General features: G+C 35.7%; 1 protein-coding gene across 1 annotated transcript in view; it reads left to right on the forward strand.

The window, feature by feature from the left end:
- Positions 1 to 21431, forward strand: part of LOC106483238 (transcription initiation factor TFIID subunit 4-like) — a 153849-nt gene that overhangs the window by 42258 nt on the left and 90160 nt on the right. The window contains exon 10 of the mRNA XM_067302494.1: positions 4887 to 5056. Coding sequence (XP_067158595.1) covers positions 4887 to 5056 — 170 coding nt within the window. The remainder of the gene's footprint in view (positions 1 to 4886; positions 5057 to 21431) is intronic.

Below are 21431 nucleotides of genomic sequence, written 5' to 3' on the forward strand. Positions count from 1 at the left end.
CCTTGGGAGGTCATCTGGTCCAATTACTGACTCAGAGCAGGTCTCGTTAGACTTGTCCAGTTTTGAATATCTCCAAGGATAGAGGTACCTTTGGGGTCTTGTATTATCCCTCCAATTTCTAATTGTATTGAGTAAGACCGAGTGACATTGCCTGCCGATGTGTAAAATGGGGTGAGAAGTGGACAGAACCATCCTCTTAATATGTGTGATGATGGTATGTTTGCCACAGTGTAGCAGCTAGCCAGATGCTCCTGTGTTTTCATTGGGACTTTCTTATCCTGAAGCAGTATTTCAAAGGTGTATATATAACCCCTGGGAGCCTGTCAATATCAAGTTGTATACAGCCAGTGTGATGGGTTTTTTTGCAGAATCTGTGTCTGAAGTGAGTGACTGAGATTATTTGAAGCTTATTTTAATATTCATATTTTATGCTGCTGACATGCAACATTTTAAAGTAGAGTTTACCTGTGAACAAGCAACAATTAACTGTTTTTCTATTTTCAGACTTCTATGCTAGAATAGCCAAAAGACAGGCATTCTGAATTTGCTATCTTTTATTCTTTTTTTTAACATAAATGGTTAATAACATAATTCATAATGCAAAACAAACATAACATAAATGAAGCATGTTAATAACATGTAAAACATCCTGGGTTTTTTGGAAAGGTGGAAAGCTGATGTAGATGTTAAATGGATAACTTTAAAGTTTTAATCTCAAAATTGTATATGATTTTAAACACTAAGCTTTAACTTTCAGTTTCTGTGTTTTTCCAAATAGATACTTTAAGCTATAAGATAAGCATGAGCTTCTTCCGTGTTTTTCAAAATAAAGAAAAATGTTGAACATAAATGTGGTGTCTTCAGTCATCCCTTTTTTGCTTATCTTTATTAGTGGTAAGATCCAACATAGACTTTGTGAATGAATCGTATGACAAAGCAGTATGAGGGAGAAATCTTCAGACTAAACCTTTGAAAATAAGAATAAGCATTCTAATAAATTTACATAAACAGAATTGATGTAATGCAGTATTGGCTGTTACAGTAATTTTAAGTGACAATTTATATGCAAAATACTGTAGTTGATCTCTGATCTTGTGATTTGCAGAATTCATAAGCTTGCTTAGTGTCTTGCATATGCGTAGTGACTTTGCCATAGTAACTTGAAAGTTCACCTTTGAGAGATGGGCATCAACAGTATAATGCTGTCTCCATTGTATAGCCTGCTGGTAGAGCATGTTTTATGCCAGTCTCTGTCATCTGGTCCCATACAGAAAATAATATTCTTCTGTCAGTATGTATTCTTGCCGCTCAGCTGGGAGCAATTCAGTATTGCGGATTTAAATATATGGGTTCAAATCTTGTAAAAAGCTGGGGGGAGGGGGAAATATTATGCAAACATGCAGTTAAGGATGTTTGTTCTGAAGAGGTGCGTAAAGGAAACGCTCCCAGTTTTTAGAATGGTTTGTCTTGGTTTAAACAAAATCTTTGAAGCATGTTGCATGAACTGCAAATACCTTATTTTTTCCCTTTTTGAATGTTATTTTGAAGTAAGTGGTTTTTGTAGTTGCACAAATGCTTTTAATCAAGAAGAGAGGGGGAGCGGCTGTAAGAGGTTGAATACAGGAGGAAGAATGAACTGTTAGACTATTTTAAGATGAAGCTTGCATTTGGAAACAGTTTCAGCACACATGCCTTCTTCTTATAAATAATATGCATATTGGGAGATGCCATAAGATTCAGTATTTAATACAGTAAAAATAGAAATAATTACTAAGACAACATAATTAGAATGAACACAGTAATATACACAAAGAAACATAAGATGGTTAAACTCAGTGTGCTTGGATGAAAAGGGGAAGATAAACGGTAATCATCAATCTAACCTACCACTGGATGGCATCTTTGTTCCACAGAGTGACTTGTAAAAACTCACTGATCTGAAGTTAAAAGTTGACTTTTATAGGAAATTATTTGGCAAGGATGCCAGGCCCTTTATATAAAAATTTGTGTCTGTGTTTCGGTATCCAAAGCCACCCTCTTTTCCATGTTACAGTTCTTCAAAGCTAAAATGGATATATTAATAGAGATGTTGCCATCAGACTGGAAAATTTGTAATCCTAGCTATGATTTAAAATATTTCCTATCCATCTTCCCTGTAACTTAGAGGAAAAAAATAGATGTACCCACAGATAATAAATTTCTGATGTAAGATGGAAGTAAATTATTCTGTCCAGGACTTAGAGTGATGGTCTTATTTGTAAATGCTGTTGCATTGATTTTGATAATTTACTTGAAATTCTATTTTGTGCCCAGAGAAAAAATATGTGCTTTACTGCAGATGACGTTTGTTTATATATAACATGTGGCTGCAGATCCTTACCTCTCTTCCCCTCTCCCCAAAAAGCTAAAATGCTGAGCAGAAGAAAGGTAAAAAATTGGTTGTACTTTCTTCAGCTATTAACTAAAAGCACAGCTAAGAAGTACAAACTTTTGTTAAAATTTGCATTGATTTCATTGTACTTTTTACTGATAATTCATTTATTAGCAGAATATTTTAAAAACAAAATATTTTAAATAGTGGATTAGCTCACTGTGACTTCAGAAAGAGGAATAAAATGGTTTTTAAGTTCATGTGGCAAGATGCCACAGTTACTGTAATGAGCAGGGAATAATGACTTTTTGTAGCTCTGTACACAGAGCCTGTCAGATGGTAAATTTGGGAAGAAGTGAAGAATGCTATCTTGTTTTTTGTATGGATGATTGCTTGATGGAGATGAAAATACCTCAATGTGCAGATCCTGGCAACCTAATCTGGAAATAGGGAAGGGATAATATATTACGTATTGCTAGTCAGATTGTGCATAACTGTGTTATAAATGCTTGCTAAAGCAAGTGAGATCATGGTGACTGTATGTAGAGAAGAGCACACAACCATCCTACTCGGTTAATTTTTTACCAAGGTCCTTTGAAGAATTCTGCTCAGGTGCCCTCAACAGGAAGGTGTGCACAGGCTCTCACGCTGCTAGGTGGGTTAGATTACTTGGGACGATGCTAGTTCAATTTCGAGTGTTAAGTTTTTTAACTTAAACTTTATTTTTTAAATTTTTTTCAATTTTAGTTCCTATTTTTCAATTGTTGTTAGAATCTTTTGAACCTGTTACTATTTAAGTCAGCACTCATTGTTATGTGGCCAAATGCGTTTATCAACTGTCATTTTGGGGCCATTTTCACGACTGGTTGGACGAGGTCAAAGGGTAGCTTGTTCATCTATGCACTGAATACACAGTAGCCCAGTTTCTTCATGAAAGCTTACATGACCCTCTTAAGAGTATTGTGTATGTGCTGTGTGAAACGTAAAAATGAAGATGCTTTGAATGCAGCATGAACACTGTCGGAGTAGAAGATCAGTTGTGTGACACCATCTTTAGGAACTTCATTCCTAGAGAAGGAATCAAATTACTGCACTGTTGCTATATTCTGCAGTCAGATCACTAGCACTCATGAAAAATAATAAAAGCTCATTTGTATAGGAGACTGGACTTTTTCTGACAATCAGCGTAAAATTTGCCATCTTCTGCCTCAAATGTTCAGCACATTTCTCCAGAATTATACAGACAAAAAGCCTTTCTTAATTTCTTAACCCTCTTGTGAAAGAAATCAAAACCAGTATCTAACAAACCACAGAAGTCTTCCACCAAAAGAGGATACTCTACTGCACACGTCAAGGAGCGTATGAAAGGACAGGGAGGACCTAAATTACTAATATCTAGATTTCTCTCTCTTTTGCTCCCACACTGTACTTGTAGCTTTTGTTTTTTACTGTAGGCCTTAAACTTGTTATAAGGTGATAGAAAGTATTCTAGGGTGCATAGGAGGGCATATATGTAATAACTTTTTTGTAGATCTTTTAAATAAGCTTTTATTACATTGTTTTATGCAATAGCAGGAGTCTGGATTTGGATCTACGTGGATCTTTTCCATACATATATTCCTAAAGGTTATGTAATGTACTCCTAGAATATGCTGAAATGCAATGTTCGTGTCAGTAATATCTACTCAATGGAATGTGTTAAGAACAGATAGTTGCTTCCACAGTTATGAGTCATACGTCACAGAGGTAGGAGATAAGAGATGCTTAGGAGATACAGGTGTGATCTGTCTTTTGAAACTGGAAGTTGTCAACACTTTCCTCAAGCAATTAGGAAGGGTATTGCAGGGCAAACAGTGGCTTGGGAAATGCTGCTATCATCTTCTCAAATGCAGCTCATTTTTCTAAAACTTTGGCATGCTCAACTGATTTTTATATGTTGTCAAAGAAAATACCAGTGTATATTCAAACCACACTTACAAACCAAACTTACCTATGAACTCATCAGGTCAAAAAATCTTCCTGACTATTGCTGAAAATGCTTTTGTGCCCCTTTTGAAAGGAACTTGTGAAATAATGAAAGAGTCCAAATTCATGTTTTTGCTTTTAATACCTGTGGGCTTTTTATTTACTTTACCATTTCACTTGCAGTTTTCAGTGTACAGAGAATAGGTGGATGCTGTTTGGTCTGTATTTATTGGTGATTATTGCCCTTAGTTTTCTGACCATCCTGGTGTAATTCCTATCACTGACTTTCAGATGAGAAGACACCTCTGTCATTCCTTCTGTTAGAGACAAATTGCCCTGCTTCTGAGGATTTCCTAATATGATCAGAGAAATATTTTGTTATTTTTGAATCCTGGAATATTTTCTATGACAGTGGAGACCTTGATCGTTGTGCCTCAAGTTGGCCCAGCCACCAGGCATATTGCATGATAATTACATTTGGAGAAGCAGTTAATATATAAAATGAATATATCACATGCTGAATTATTTTTTATTTGTATTTCCATTATAGAGATGATGATGACATCAATGATGTTGCCTCTATGGCTGGTGTTAATCTAAGTGAAGAAAGTGCCCGAATTATGGCTACCAACTCTGACTTGGTTGGAACCCAGATACAGTCCTGTAAAGATGAACCCTTTCTTGCTGCTATACCTCTACATAAGCGCATACTTGAAATGGGTGAGAAACATAGCCTTTCCTTTTGATAGTGTTTCCTTTGGAGTTATGCAGTTCTGAGTAACAGAATATGCTAAGCACTTACAATTGTTGTAAGTAAGGTTCTTTAAGAATTTTATTACATAATCTTGTATTAATAAACATTCAAGGCTTTTGTGGTAAAAGTAACTTAGCTATCTCAAATTGGAACAAAATAATATTTTAGTACTCTTCTACTTCATGTTTTTCCCATGCTTTTTATATCCAAGGATCTCAAAGCTCTTTGCAAACATTAATTATTTCTTACAATCCACCTTCATGTTTTACATGTGTGAAGATTGAAACAAAGAGGTAAAGTAAGTAGTTCAGGTCACAGAGGACACCTGTGAATAAGGTTTAACAGAATGCTGAAGTTGTCTGTCAAAATTTTTTCCCCGTACAAACTAGTAATTCAGTTTTAATACCTGCATCTGTTTAAGTTCATACTGATTTTTTGTAGCATTTTTTCAAATAGGTGTATTTATTTATACCACCATTTGAAAATGGAAGTTAAAAATTTTAGAAGAAAAAAAAACTAGTCAAAATTAGTGATGTTTTAGAATTAATAAGTGTCCTCAGAATGTATTTTATATGACATACTTCATTAATGTACTATATATTCTTTTTCCAAAATGTATCTATTTCATAATAATTTTGGTAATATTTTCAAAGACATCAAAGTCTTAAGATACAAAGCTCTAAGAGTTTAGGAACATACATCACATTTTTCTAGAACTGTACTTATGCCAGTATTTATATTTGTGTAATTTTTTAGGGAATTAATTGTCCTCATAATTTTAAATATATGACCAAAATCTTGTTAAAAATCAGTGCAGTTAGGTTGTTAAGTCATGTAGGTACTCCTGAAATGTTATTTGTGTTTATGTTCATTGAACTAATGGAAGCCCTTTTATATTGCAATTGCAGGCAAAGTTCTTCATTGACTATCCAACCTTACTTTTTATTTTGATTGGTCCTCTTTTAAGTTGGGGCCATTCTGAAAGATGAATTGTTTTGCATGCTATAGTTATCATGTTGCAATGGTGTGATGGCGTTATGTGGCATTAGTCTGAGAAAACCTTCATGCAGCATTTTGCGAGATGGCTACCACCATCTGAGATAGGAAGCCAGAAAGCTTTTAATGAAAGGCTTTTGAAAAACTGTTGTGTGGGATGCTCACATAGTAGTTTATGCAGGTGTAAGAAAACAGAAAGGAAATAGACCTAAAACTGTTAAAAAGAATGGGAAATCAGTAATGAATTTGCCATATAAGCCTTAATGAACTGTCTGGGTGTAACAATTGCTGCACAACATGGAGCTCTAATTACAAGTGTAGGACTCACAGGAATCTGTACATACTTTAAGAGCCACAGAACCCACCACACTATTCATCATTGCCTTTTGGGGTTTGCTCCTCTGAGGAACAAATCCCTATGGCTGTTTTTGAAGCTTTATTGGCTTTGATAATTGAAATGAAACTTTCAAAGCTTTTAAAAGCAGCTGCAGGGATTTACTTCTCAAAAGCAGTGAATCCAAAAGAGCGGCCACTCCTAGTGATCTCCTGCAGCCACTTTTAGGGCTTTATTTTGGCTTTATATGAAGCCTTTTATAGTTTTGAAAGTGGCTGTGGGGTTCACTAGTGGCTACTATCTGGGATCTATGGCTCTTGAGGAGAGAATTCCTGCAGCTGATTTGGAAGCTTTAGAAGCTTGGTTTTCACTGTGTGTGGTCAGATTGGTTGATTGCATAGGACCACACACAAACGTAGCAGTTTGTGCTACTGGGCACTTAAAATAATGACATTGTAAGATCACGACAAAACTCAGTCTGACTTACCATGTGTTGCTGTGCCTAGACACCAGGACTAAGCAAAGGAGACCATGACCTTCTCAAGCACACTAGGAAAAAGAAAGTATGTTATGCGAGTCCTCATTCTTCTGTTTTTGTCACGCCTGTTGACAAGTGAGATAAAACACATTGTTTCTTCTCACTTTAATTTACCTATCACTTAAGCAGGCCTTATTGTCTACCTTTAAAACTATTCCTATTTAATCACTTTAGTTTTAGGGCACATTTTTAATGTTTTAGTAAAAGAGAGATTTGCGGTATGTACAGTATTAGGAAACTGCTGTTCTCTCCTTTCTGAGGAGTGAGATCTTTCAGGTTTTCTGTAATATTAATCTCCTTCTCTCTTTTCTGAGTAAGAGCTCTGTCAAGCAACTCAGTAGTGTTCCCCAAAGGCTGTTTCAGAGATTGTGCTTCCATTCACCAGAGTCAGAATATAAACTGCTAAAGTGAGAGCAGATGCTATTCAGTCTTCGGCAGTAACCACCAGCCAAATGCCTCAAAGTTATAGCAAAAGAGGTTTCTTAATGTGTTGTACGTTCTTATCTCTACAATAACTTGGCAGTATTATCATCCAAAGTTTATTTTAAATCCAAATGAGTAATATTGTTATTGATCCTTTTAAATGGAAGAAGCAACTGAAAGGTAATTCATGCAAAGATATTGACCCATTTCCCACATGCTTTTTTATCCAATTTTATATCTAGTCATCTTTGGTTGGTAATCATTGCTGTTTGTTCATGTAGGAAGACAGGGTTGCAACTGTTTTAGATTCTTCTTTGATGCAAAAATCAAGAGTGGATGTTTTTTAGCAGACAATGTATTTCTGTTGCTATTCCATTCAGGATCATAAAACTTTAAACCCCGATCTTTCTACAAGACAACACAGCACCGCACAATGACACATACACAAAGAGTTGTAAGACTGTTTTTTCTCTTTCTGGGGACTCGGGAGGCAAAAATTGACATTCTTCATGCACGTGCACGTTGATGTGTGTACAAACTTTTAAAACTTTATAGATCTTTCACTCCATTATATGTATGATATATATATGGGTAGTATTTCTTTTACAGGGCAGGATAAACTGATTAGATCCTTGCAATAGTTCTTAAAGTGCTTAATAAATAATGCTAAAAAATCCTAGCTTTTTCATCTGTTTGTACAGGGGAAAAGAAACAGGAAAAATAACCTGGATCATTTGTAGTTGTTTGTTTCATTTTAATTCATTCTTAAGCTAATTTTTGGTGCATAAGACCTCTGCATTAGCTTCATTAGGTTTTAGAAGCTTGTTTTTGACATTTTGAGTTCTCTTGTTTACCAAAATAACAGTGATAAACCAACAATATGGCTTAGCAGGTTGTTTTAAGAGCGAAAGTTTTCTGATTTGTATCTGTCTTGGGAAAATAGAAACTCCTTGGCTCAGGAATTACTTTAATTACAGCATTGTTTTTGAGAGTAGATAAGAATTAGGCTATATTATATCTTATATTTACTATTAATGAAAGGTGGCACAAAATGTGGCTCTGCCTGATGATTAAATCTGTGGAAAATGGGAAGAGATGTAAAAGAGGGTAAAAATACTGTAAAACTTTGTTAACAAAAAGTAACTGTCAGAATTGCATACAGCAAGATGAGCAAAAAATATGTTAAATTATTATCCTAATAGAGAAATAAGTCATTAACCTTATTCTTTACCCAACTGCGAGTCTATCCTGTACATTTTGTAACAATCCACATTTTTTTGTGTTTTAATAATTTGGGAAAATGCATTCTCATAATATAATACATTTTTTTTATGTTCAGAAGCCCTGCTGATTATCCTCAATTTTGCCTTTTGTTGGTGTTGTCACTCAACATGGTACAGTAGGATGAATTTTACTTTTCTTACATAGGTTTGTTTTTAATGTTCTGTTCAGGACAGTGTTATGTCCTTCACTGAGAAATCTTTTTTACTGAGAGTTGGTGGTCTGTACAACTCTATTAGCTGTTCCAAAAACTTTGGTTCTGATTTTGTTTTCAGCAGAGCATGATATCTTCACAAGCTTCGAATCTGCAGCAGGATATTAATTCCCACAGCTTTGTTTTAATTCTAACTGATATCCTCTCCAACCAGATAATGTCATTTTGCTTTTATTTGGCTATCCCTAAAACGTCACGACTTGTGGAGATCCTTAACCATAAATTAACTGTCTTAGAGTAATGAAACATAATATTGGCATACTGTATTCCTTGACTTAGATTGTTTCTTTCTCTCTTTCTTTTCACTTTCAGTGTTTCTCACCAATTTTTCTACTTCAGTTTTTATTGTTGTAGAGCACTGGCTGAATGGAATAATTAAAAATGTGGCATTCCAAGAAATGAAGAACTGGTTTAGCCATATTGAATCCATTTCAACTGTCCCATCTTGTATTTTCAAATTATTTTTACTTAAATATGTGTGAGAAAAATGTATTGGAGAATCATCAATGATTTCTTTTTTTATTCTACATTCATTCAAAATTATTTTTATGTCTGTATTAGGAAACTAATTTCTCTCTAGTACGTATGTTTTTCTGAGATATTGTATTTATGTTGGTTATCTGGCATTGTTACAATTTTCCTTTGAAAAAAGTCTCTTACACTGACAAAATAACATACACCTGTGATATTTCCTATCACACAAAATTACTACAGGATTCTCTTGCTTCTTCCAAATAGATTTTTAGGCAAGAAGACATACAGAGGTTCAGACCAATTATCATGAAATTTGAAAATGCATTTTTTGGATGCATCCAAATTCTCCTAGTCCAGGAATTAAGATGCCTACAGTTATTCTTAAAATGGCTTCAGAGTAGCTCGACTGGTAGAGTTAAGCCACTGTAACTTTTACATGTCACTGTAACAGTTGTAGGGTTTCATAACATAAATTGTTATAATTTTCAACAGAATATATAGGTTTTTTGTTATTTTTTGTTATTGCACATGTTATATATTTTTTAATTCTGCCTGATAAAATGCTGATGGTTGTTCTGTGTGATTATATTATTTCCTTATTAAGTCACATTTGAATTGCATGTCTACTATAAAAATGCATAACTTATGTGTTTCTGTATTCTGAAGTATATTGAATCTACTATACGGTATCATAGTGGCAGCCCAATTATATGCATATGTATGTATTTTAAATAAATAATTTGAATACTCTAGAGAGCACTTTATGTTGCTAAACTACCTAAGAACTGACTGGAATACTCCTCATGGAACCAGGCCAATAGATTTCAGAGCCTCTGTTTAAAGCATTTGTTACTATTTAATAATAGAGTCATTTTCTCATCCCTGTTTCATCTGCCTGTTTGTCGACAGTTGCATTCATGTCTGAATGAGATGAAACTGTACTATTGATCATTGCTCCTTCAAATACAGAGCAGTTCTAACAAAAAGTGTACTTATTTCTGTGGTTGGTTTACTTTAGAGGGTTTTTATAGCTGCTTGGTTTACAGTTGTTGAGAGTTCTGAAGTTTTGAGCCATCAGATTGCCTGTGAACATAATTTTTTGTTTTTACTGCACTTTTTGTTGACATGACTTCATTGTTTTCATTATTGACTTTTAACTTTTTATCCTTGAGTTGATTTGTCTTCAAACTGAAATACTCCTTTCCATATCAGTTTTCCACCAGCATCTTTCTGTCGTGACAGCCTCCTTAAATATCTGTGGGCATAACTCTCGCTTGTTTTTGGAGGTAGTTCTGACATTTGCAAATCAGCCGATGAAATGCTTGTTCTCCTGAAGCATAGCTTTGGGAAGTTGCTCATGCTCAGTCCACCTGAGCTATATTTAGAGGGGTATTTTCTTTGATGCTAGTTGCTTCTTCTCAGAAAAAGAAATTGTGTTGGGTGTTGTATAATATGAATTGCAAGTTATTGTGCATGCCAGGTATGTGGACTATTTTACAGTTCGTATAAACTTAAGTATGTCACTTGCAGAGACATGGCAGATGTAAAATTTGTATCTAAATTTTGACATCTGAAATTGTTTTGTAACTTATCTTAGTGAGTGCAGCAGTAGGTAGTTTTTTCCACTAACATGAGCAATTTTCTTGAAATGTATTTAGATTAGAAAGTGTGCACTGTTCTCAATCTTTATATCAATGCCCATACGCTTGATCATTTAGTTTATTATCTTGAGATAGGAAAAGAAAAGGAGTTTATTGTGCATGTTCAGTAGAGAATAAGTTATTTTGTATTGCAACTTACTGATCGTGTTGAAACATTATAAGGCAATCAAATGTTATTTACATTTAATTATTTCATTTCAAAAAAGGTGGGAATACTTTCCCATCTTAGTATCAGCAGCAGTGTTGCCAAATAAACATAACTAGTAAGCATTTCAGCAGAAAGATAAATTATATTGTTGTTCTTTCTTTAATAGGTCCATGATTAGACTTCCTGTTCTACAAGATGTCCCAACATGTGTGGGAATGGTAACTTCAGTACCACCTGAGAGCTTGGAGTCTGCCTTTTTGTAAAAGGTAAGGCAGCTTCTGTTCAATATTTTTTGTGCATTTCTAAGGTTTTCTTTTTATTAATCTTACTGGTTCTGCAACAGAATCAGAGTTATGCTTTTAGTAGTATCACCTCTAAGTGCCAGAATTGATATCATTTCATCAAGCTGTAATTTCTCAAAATAAATGAAGATAGGTTTGAAATGTGGTAATTTATGGAGAAAATGAAGCTGTTTCTTAATTCATTTTTAAAGGTTTTATACTAATTGAACTGAGAGCATGACTCTACTACTCACTCCCAGAAATATTTGGAGAATTAAAGTTTTGTTTTCACCATGATACCTTGCTTCTGTTTTATGAATGTAGTGGAACAACCTTCTTAAAAGGTCTTGCTATTTCTGGAAGGCAGTTCTGGCCTTCAGGGCCTTCCACAATACCTCACCCAGCCTCAGAATAAGTGTGCATCTGGGATTGGAATGGCTTAAAGTTCTTGGTCTCTGCAAAGGAGGGTAAAATTAAGATCATCATTCTGTGGAGATTCATTCTCTACCAGATTCATTCATAAAGTCCATCTCATAAATAGATTTCTGCTTATAAATATAGGATGTAAAATAAGAACAATAAAAAGAAAACCTTAGAGAACCATTCAGTATTGCAATAAAGCTGACTTACATTATCCCTGTAGGCAAACTCCATGCTCTAGAGATGGTACTAACGTCCCCAACTCTCAACACATGTTGGAACATCTTTGTGGAGGAGGAAGTCATTGATCAGTGAGCAGTATCTTCAAGGATCATTTAAAGGGAGAAAGTAAAAGGTAATAGTTTCTAAAACGTGTTGAAATGATTGTTAATTATGTTTATTTGGCAATTCTGCTGCTCATACTAAGGTTGTAATGTTTTCATTTCTTAAAATAATTGAAGTACATCATAAACTTCACTTTAGTCTTTCCTTTTCCCATGAGTGGAACTGTCACTTTAAAATGTTAATGTTCAGTGGATAAATATGTAACTTTCTGTTTTAATGCATTGCATTTGTTAGCCTCCTTCATTTTGCTGAGTATAGTGCATATGAAATCCAGATTATACTATGACTCTTTGGCAATTTGACACTTTTCTTCAGTGGTTATAACAGGGAGTGTGTGTGGCTGTGGTTCGACCAGTTTTGCGGTGCCTAGTGTTGAATAAAGCAAGACAGCCAAATGTTGTGAAGTGTTGAACTGGTACAAAGACATTCTACTGGTAACGAGGAGGTGACCATTTCCAAGGAAGTAACTGTGTCACTGAACCTTGTGCCAGATGAGGTACCATCTGTTCTTGCACAATAATGTAAAAATGTGAAGCTGGTATAAGCTCCTTATCATAAAGTCTGGCTACTTTGACAAAAATCAAATGACCGTGTCTGATCTGGATTCAGTGTGTACTGGTGAGTGATCTGGTGGTGCGCAGATTTAAGGAATGTGGCACAATGGCCTGATCTTGACAACTTTCCCTAATCCTGGACATGCACAGATGAAGGTGCTGACATTTTGAAATTCATGTTATGGTCTTTGGTTTACCCTTCTGACAACCTTTATAATTTCCTGTATCCTTTCTGCATATCCTTTTCAGGTGACATGCCCATCCTGCCTCTTAAAGAGGCCTCACAATTCAGCTGCTCTGCCTGGGGTCAGACTTGTAGTGGACAACTGTGATACCTGTTCAGACTTGGCACCTACAAGACTTCTATAGTGCCAGGGATGTAGTTTCTTCAGGAAAAAAAAGTATTGCCCAATTATCTGCATTGCTTACAGAAGTTGCTTTAAAACAACAGAGGCGTATAGGTAAATTCTTACACTTGGTATTACTTCAGTCCTTTTGCAGACATGATTTAGAGTGTGTTCAGTTATTGTGAGGACCATGTTACTGGATGCTGGCTGCAACCTGACCTGCTTGTCATCTTTGATGTTCTTGCAATTCTTCCCCATCTGTGTCTTTCCCGACGTAGACTCATATTCATATACTTCTCTTATTTAAGCTTGAGGCCCTGTAATAGTTTAGCATCTTCTTTTGATCTTGGGCTTAACCATTGGAAAGAAGTGCACTCTTCTAGCCTGAGTGGAAACAGGTAGGGGGTCAGTCCCCAGCTAACAACTTCCCATTCTTTTCTCAAGGACTATTATTTGTGTCATTGACTTACCAGTTCTTTCTCATATGGTCGGTCTCTTTTGATCTTACTCTATAGTAAGTAACCAACACAAAGAAGTGCATTGAGACATGCACTGTTATTCATAAAAATAGTGCATATATCTTCCAGTTCTCTGCAGTCACTTTGTGTTTATTCTTGAATGTTCCCAAATATCTCTGGACATGCTTATTATTCTGTATAATATTTATGTTTTGAGAAAACTAAGATGAAAAAAAATCATATAGTTGTAATCTGTGTGTTATCATTTGACTTGTTAAGACCTGCACCTGTTTCAGGTCTCATCCCCTCCTTTGTCTTTTACATTTTCCTAGCACTGTTCAGTCACTGCAGCACAAATGACTGCAATTGGAGAGCAGGATCAGACCACAGTTCTCAAAAATCTTTTGACCTTCAGTGCCTCCCTTTAATAACTTCAGCACTCTCTCTTCCTTTGGGATATTCGCATAAGATTGCTCAATAGTATTCTTAAAGATAACTTACTGAAAGAGAAGGAATTAAAAATTAAAATTAAGGATAAAGTAATGTTAGCTTAACACACTGAGATTTTTATTTCTTCTAAAAGAAATTGGGTAAGATAGTAACATTTTAGTTGCAACAAAACAAACAACAAAACAGGGGAAAGATTAATAGTACTAAATTCTGTTCCTAGAGAGCTTACATTCTGTTTTTGTTCTCTCTGATCAAGCTGTCAGGCTTCCTTTCTGTCTGAATACCAAGTATTCTCTTATCCTCCTGTGTACACAGCTTATATGTTAATACTTCCCTGATTTGAGGCAGCTGCTTCCATTTTCCAAGTCTCCACTTACCTGTGCATGATATTGTTTGGTGACTAACTTGATTCTGTTGAAGACAAACCACCAAGGATAATAAAAACAGTCTTTAGGGATGATTAATAGCTACCTTTCAGCTATTTAATTATCTCATTCAGAGACAGAACTTTGGAAACTGGATTGTCTGGTTATATATATTTTAGGTCAGGCCTCTTCTCAAATTAGTTCTTTATTTTTACCAAAAAGTGTGAATTATGTGTGGGTTCCCAGACTTGCCCTCTTGTTGAGAATTTTTAGAGAAGTGAAAGCTTTTTGTCATTCCTATATGACCTTGATTAAAATGCACTAATCATATAAGTAGGGTTAAACAGCTTCTTGAGATTTTTTTTTTCTACTTCATGAATTTTATGTCTTGCCTCAAATCTCACTAACTTGCATAAGAGCTTTGAATCATCACAGAAAATAGGATCAGACACTTTGGCCTGGGTTCTGCATAGATTTTGTATCTTTATGGCTACTTTTCTGGCTCTGTTTTGTTAAAATAATTAAACTGGTGTGACCCCTTAGAATGGAGCTATTGTTCAGTCTGATTTGTCCTTTACAAGAATTAGGGGTATCAGATGAAATTAGGAGGTGAAAGTTCAAAACAAGCAAAAAGTGGTAGTTTTTTGCCTGATAAGTAGTTAAGTTGTGGAACTCCTTGTTTTAGGACGTTGCAGTTGCTGACAGTGTATACCCATTCAAAAAATGACTTGAAAAATTCACGGGGAAAGAATCCATCCTGAGCTATTAGATACAAAGGTAAGAAATCTAGCTTAGGATGGTCCTAAGCTGTAAATTGTTGCAGAGTTATCACTGCACACTTTTTTAATATGTTCTTCTAACAGCGTCTCCCCCTACTGGTTTTAGAGATGGAGAAGGATGCTGGACTGTGTCACCCAGTGTAGCTTTTCTGAACTTTGCTATGCAGTTACAAAAGCACAGTACAAAAGCATATTACAGTATAGTTTGCACTGAATAAGTTCAATCCACTAGAGCACCTGAAACAAGCTGTATGACTGGTTTTGTATGCGTACAGTCGCAATGCAGAGGTCATGAGACTTAACTGAATCTTATTTTGCTAAAATAATTTGGTTAGCATATATTTTAGAAGGGAGGAGGACAAAAAATGATTAAAAAATATGTGCCATCTAGTGAGCAATTGTTGCTGTTAAGAATTGTATGGCTGGTTATTTTCTCTCCCCCCCCCCCCCTTTTTTTCTTCTGCTGCATTTTGCACTGAAATGGCTATGTGTTTTGAGGACTTTCATCTGAGTTTGGGATTTATTCTTTTTTTTCTTTTTTTTTTCCTTTCTTTTTTTTACATAACTGATGTTTCACCAGTTTCTCAATTTTACAAGATATTTCCTGGGGATACATCTCAAGATTGGTAATTCTGAAAAAGAACAACTGTTATACCTAAGCAAGTCTTGAGTTTTTAAGAAAACTCTCTACTTCTGTCCAGAAGTAGACTCATTAGATAATTTTTATCCTATGAGAATAGGAGTATTCTTTTACAAACAAACAAGTTTATTGAATTAATTAAATGTGTGATCTTTCATTATTTTGTAATTAACAATTAAATGGTAGTGAAATGTCATTCTTTTTAACAAAGTCAACTTATTGCATACGAAGGTGAACTAAAGGTATATTGATGAACAGAATCAGATACTGTGGTGCAGATACTGTACAGACAATCTTAAAATAGTCCTGGTTTACAAAATCTTTCCCATTCCAATTGTGATAGTTCAGGGTTGGTTTGGAGACATGGAATATGTCTTGGCCATCTGCTCCTCGCAGAAGGGGTGCTGGTTTGTACCTGCTAGAGGGAATTATTTACCAAAATTCAAAGCATTTGGCACTGGTTCTCTCTAGCTTGACAGGAAACACTCCCTAGCCCTTGGCTTCCCAAAACACACCCCAAGTTATAGGTTCCTCAGAGGTGCCTGCACAAACTACTTTATATGGATTTGTTGTTTTTTCTGAAGGCAGCAACTGAATTTGCTTGTTTCTTCTTTCTTCATCCTGTTTCCCAGTGCCAGACAGGCTTAGTAATAAAACAAATGATCATTTATTTAATTATATCTGCATTTAGTTAGTAATACTTAAAGTTAAGCTTATGTTTAAAGGACTGAAAGCAGAAGATTGCAACTAAAATTAGCATACTGTTTCTTTTGCCTGGGTTCGCTAGGTTATCCTGTCCCCTAGGAATCTCTAATCCCAGTCACCAGAGCTAGGGATTCATTGTTTGCACCATTACTCCATTTAATGAGTTCTTCCTTCAGTTTTTAATTTTTAAAGTTTATCTGGGGCTTTGGAAGCTCTGCCACACACCCCCCCCCCCCCAGGTGGTTTTATGCCAAGCAGCTGCCTCAGGTTTTTCCTTTGTTGCGTTCCACTCCCCCGTTCTCTAGCTTAGCTCTTGTGACTGGCTTTTCCCTTTGCCACAAATGTGCATGCAGTGTTGTTGGATGACTTTGCAGAGTGAGAACACTGCTATGTGGGAGATGCCCCCCTTTCTTAAGCTCCACCTCGTTAGGTTGGGATAAGTAAATTCAGTAGTTGCTGTTCACGGCTCTTATGGAGTCCAAGTGCTCTTAGTGTGTTAGAGTTGTTTCCCCTCGGTGTTGAGTCAGCCCCACAGTTAAGTGCTTTTGCTCAGTTTGGAATGTTTAATATAACAGTATTAGGCAAAGCACCTATTGCTCTCTGTCGATTTTATGGCCTGCTTTCCGTGGTGTCTGTCATGGTGTGTCTTAGGACAAATATTACTTGTGTAGTTTTAGAGGGCAAACTGCTCTACCCTTTTCCCCCAGCTTTTTTCAGCTGTTACTTTTCAGAGGTTCCTGTATAGCATGTCTCAAACAGTGACTGCACAACTGATCATGTTGTGTTTAATTACATATCATTTTTTAGAGATTAAGGTGTTTTTAAATGTTTCACTCTTGACACCTACAGCAGTACTATAGAATTGTCACTTTCTATAATGCTATTAAAATGGAGGCCTACTGGAATTTATTAAAGAATTGCAACAGTTTGATGATTTGGAAGCTTGGAAGGCTGCAGAAATGCAAGGCAAGTTGTTCCAATACTTTGCTTTGGCTGATGGGAAAGATTGCAGTGGAACTGAGGCTTGTAAAACTGTGGTTGTTCTGTTGGGATAAATGAGGAAGGGGACTTGAGCCTACAACCCAGTGTACAACCTAGTACTACTTATGCTGTTCTTCTAGATCAGCTGATGTTGAATAAGGTTAAATCAACAGTTTAAACAAAGACCTGGAAACAAATAAAGAATGTCGGATTCAGGTGGGATCACTTTTGTTTCCACTTTCTATCGTGCAAGCTAGCTGTAGCACCAGAAGAGGCCTGAACCTAAGAAGTCTTGTTCCAAATCTTTTGCCTTGACCAATATTTAACACAAAATTTAAAAAGTTGCTCCTGGTTTTAAGGTGCTGGCAGCAAGTGCTGTCTGCAATTCTGGCTTACCTGTGGTTAAGGTAACAGAGACCAACTGTGCATTCTCCCAACACTTCTGTGGAAGAGCAAGACAAATTCAAGTTCTAAATACATGCTGTTTAACTGTTTAAAACCAGTTCTTCACGGTTTTTCTGCTTTAACTTTAAATGTAAAGAGATTTTATACAGGCATTCCATAATTTATCACATCAATAACCACAGTCAGATCTCATGTTTTACAGATAATTTTTTTTATCCTTGATCTCAAGCCTGTCAGTTCTCTTAAAGTATAAATTATTAAAGTAACTTTTTGATTCTTTGGAAGTCTATCTGCAAAAATAGTATTGTTTTGTGCTTCTCAAATAGGGCAGTACTCTTCGATTTATTTCAGTTTGTTTGATCAATAAAATATAATTAAACTTCTAAAGTTCAGCAAAACCAGTACCTCTCAGATAATTGAGCAGATGATAGCACTTTTTAGAGTTTTTACTTCCTGGGACCTGAAATTTTTCAATGACAAGGTTTAGGTGCTTTTATGTTTGTAAAAAACAATCTCATGCTAGTGACCCATATGGCAATATCAGAATAATATTGCTGAATGCTTTTTCCCTTAAGGCTGTTGGAACTTATATACAAGTTCTGACTTTACAGAAACTCTTTGGTAATATCTCCAATTTCTAAATAGAATATGGTTTATTTTTAATGAAAATATTCTAATCCTTATGCTTTCTTTGCATATCTTATGTGCTGTAGAGTTTTGAATGAATGTTGACTGAATCATAGTTTGCTATTAAAGCTTCCAAATGTATAATTAAGAATTAATATGTAGGCAGATACTACTGTGTTGTGCTATAAATGCTTGGCAGATTAGAAATTTGCTTACTTTTGAGTGTATTAATTTGTAATCCCTTGGATTTTTTGCATATAATACTGAGACTGAACTGAATGTTTTAGCAGCCATTGATGCCTCTGAGGATGAGTTGAAACAGAGTACTGCCACAAGGAATAGAAGTGTTCATGTAATCAGCCATCAATTCTTGATGGTCTTGTACAGTTCTGGTGTAGTGCAGGTCTGGCAAAAAGGCTTGAATGATGAACATGACCTTAGTTATGCCTTTAAAAATACAAAAATTCAATTTCAAAGGAGAGATGGATTGCTACAGCTTGGAGCATTGCTTTGCTCTAACTCCAATTTTGTTATTGTCCTTGATGGTGTTTTTATAATAGATCTAGGAAAAGCTCAGATTTACATTGCTAAAGTCATTTTAAAGACTTGAGTATGCTTATTACTTAAAAGTCTACATTTCATAAATGTATTATTTAAAAGCAAACAGCTTTTTTCAAACTGTGTATTTCTTCTTGTAACTGTCATGGCTTTGGTAAGCCTGTGGCTCCTTCTTGCTACTTTATATACAGATTTTGTGTCACAAAACTACAAGTTAAGATGTCCAAGTAAATTAAGGAGATCACTTAAAAATCAGAAACAAGTGTAGCTTTTTTAACAAAGGACTGATAACAGAAGTCTATTGATAGAAAAAAGCTAATCCTTTTGTTTAATCTTAAACTGCTTTTAGGATTTAAGGGGTGTGTGTGTATGAATATTTATATAAATATATATGCTTATTACATATTATGACTTTCTACTGCAGTGACCAGATGGCACAATTAAACCCAGAATCCAGAATGCTAGGATCTAAACAGAAATACATATAGACAAAGTCAGTGTCCAGTGACTTGGTTAGGAAGATATGTGACATGAGGATATGTGTCTTTTGGGATACAGTTAAGTAGGTATAGTATTATAAAATATATATTCATGTTTGTTAAAACTATAAGTTATATTTCTGTTCCTGTATCATCATCAGTCTGGTTATTGTTTATTGTCATATTTTAATGAGCTCCACAGAGGTGCATCTTGAGAAGGGAAGAGATGCCTTTCTGAGTTAAACTGGGAAAAGTGTTTATGCGGACAAGATGAATGTCTCAGGAATTAGAGGATGTTTAGAGGTCAACATTATTTCCCTTTGATGGCAGACAAAACTCTAATATGCTTTTCATAGATGTGAGTGGATGAAACTCAAGAGGACACGTAGCAGGGAAGAAAATATTAAAACTTTAATATAGAAACATACAAAAATCAACAGTTTCCAGTTCTTTGCATAGATTCAGTTTCTACTTCTTGGCATTTTCTCTGCTTTGTGAGACAGCGTCATTGTGCTATTTTCCTCTTTTAAGTATATTTGGCTTTAAGCATCTACTGAAGTGGCAGAAAGTAGAAAAGGACGATCTCTAAACAACAGTACTAGAACTTTTCTTAAGTCAGCAGATCAATAAGATGGTATGCATGACTTTTTATGCAAGTATAGTAATTGAGCCAACCTTTCCAAATGTAGATGAAATTGTTTCAGAAGCATATTGGTAATTCTTCCATCTTTGTCCAGTTCAATCCAAGTATTTTAGTAGTGTGCCAAATCTTCATGTAGTTTACATCTTTGGAATATACCCTACACCTGATACCCTATGCTACCAGAATTTTGACTAATATAATTTAGAATAGGGAAGAAATGTCATGCTACCTGCATGATGAATGTTGTGGATGACAAATTGATTTTTTTTATTTTTAATTTATCTTTTTGTCTTTTTGTAGTCTGGTTTCTTGACGCTAATTAATCCAGTTTTGTATTCTTTCTTCCTTAGCCTGTTTTCCAAAGAAAGCTGGCCTTAAATGATTGGATAATCTATTTGCCTTCTTTCTCTCTCTCTTCAGATAACTTTTGAATCCATTGATAAATCAGCAGCTAGATAGCCCCTCTGCGTGTCCCAATTGAGAGGAAAATCAACCTTCTTCTTCTTCTATATGTTATTCTAACTGGTTGTCTGGCCAGTCAGCACCCCTGTGCAGACTGGCCAGTTAGCCAAATGCATAGTTCCAGACTAGCCACAGGATGGGCTGACTTTTCCCAGCTAGCAAGCTGGACAGATGTGGACTAGGAGACATGCTAGGTGGTTATCCTAGGGTGAACTATGGGTATTGTGGGATCATATGGAATATGGGAGGGAACTGGAGCTATTCGGGGGGCAGGGATCATAGAATCATTCAGGCCAGAAGATTCCTTGGGTGATCATCTAGTCCAACCTCTTACTCAAAGCTGGTGCAATACTGGGTTCAGACTGGGGTGCTTAGGGCATTGTCCAGCTTAGTCTTGAAAACCTGCAGGGACAGAGATTCCACAGCTTCTCTGTGCAAACTGTTCCAGTGCTTAATTATCCTTATAATGAAAATTTTTTCCCTATATGCAGTCAGAACCTCTGCTGTTACAATTTATTACTGTTATCTTTTGTTCTCCCTCCAGGCGTCTCAATAGTCTGGTTCCATCTTCTCTATAACCTCCCATCTCAGCCTTCTCTTCTCCAGGATAAGGAAGACTTATTCCCTCAGGGTTCTCCTCACATAGGTTGTATACTCCAACCCTCTGACCATCTTGGTGGCTCTTCCCTGGACTCAGTCAGTTTATTGAAATCTGTCTTGCACCAGGGGACCCAAAACTGACTGCAGTATTCCAGATGTGGGCTAATCAGTGC

Source organism: Apteryx mantelli, chromosome 10 (assembly GCF_036417845.1).
Source record: "Apteryx mantelli isolate bAptMan1 chromosome 10, bAptMan1.hap1, whole genome shotgun sequence".
Classification (NCBI taxonomy): Eukaryota; Metazoa; Chordata; class Aves; order Apterygiformes; family Apterygidae; genus Apteryx; species Apteryx mantelli.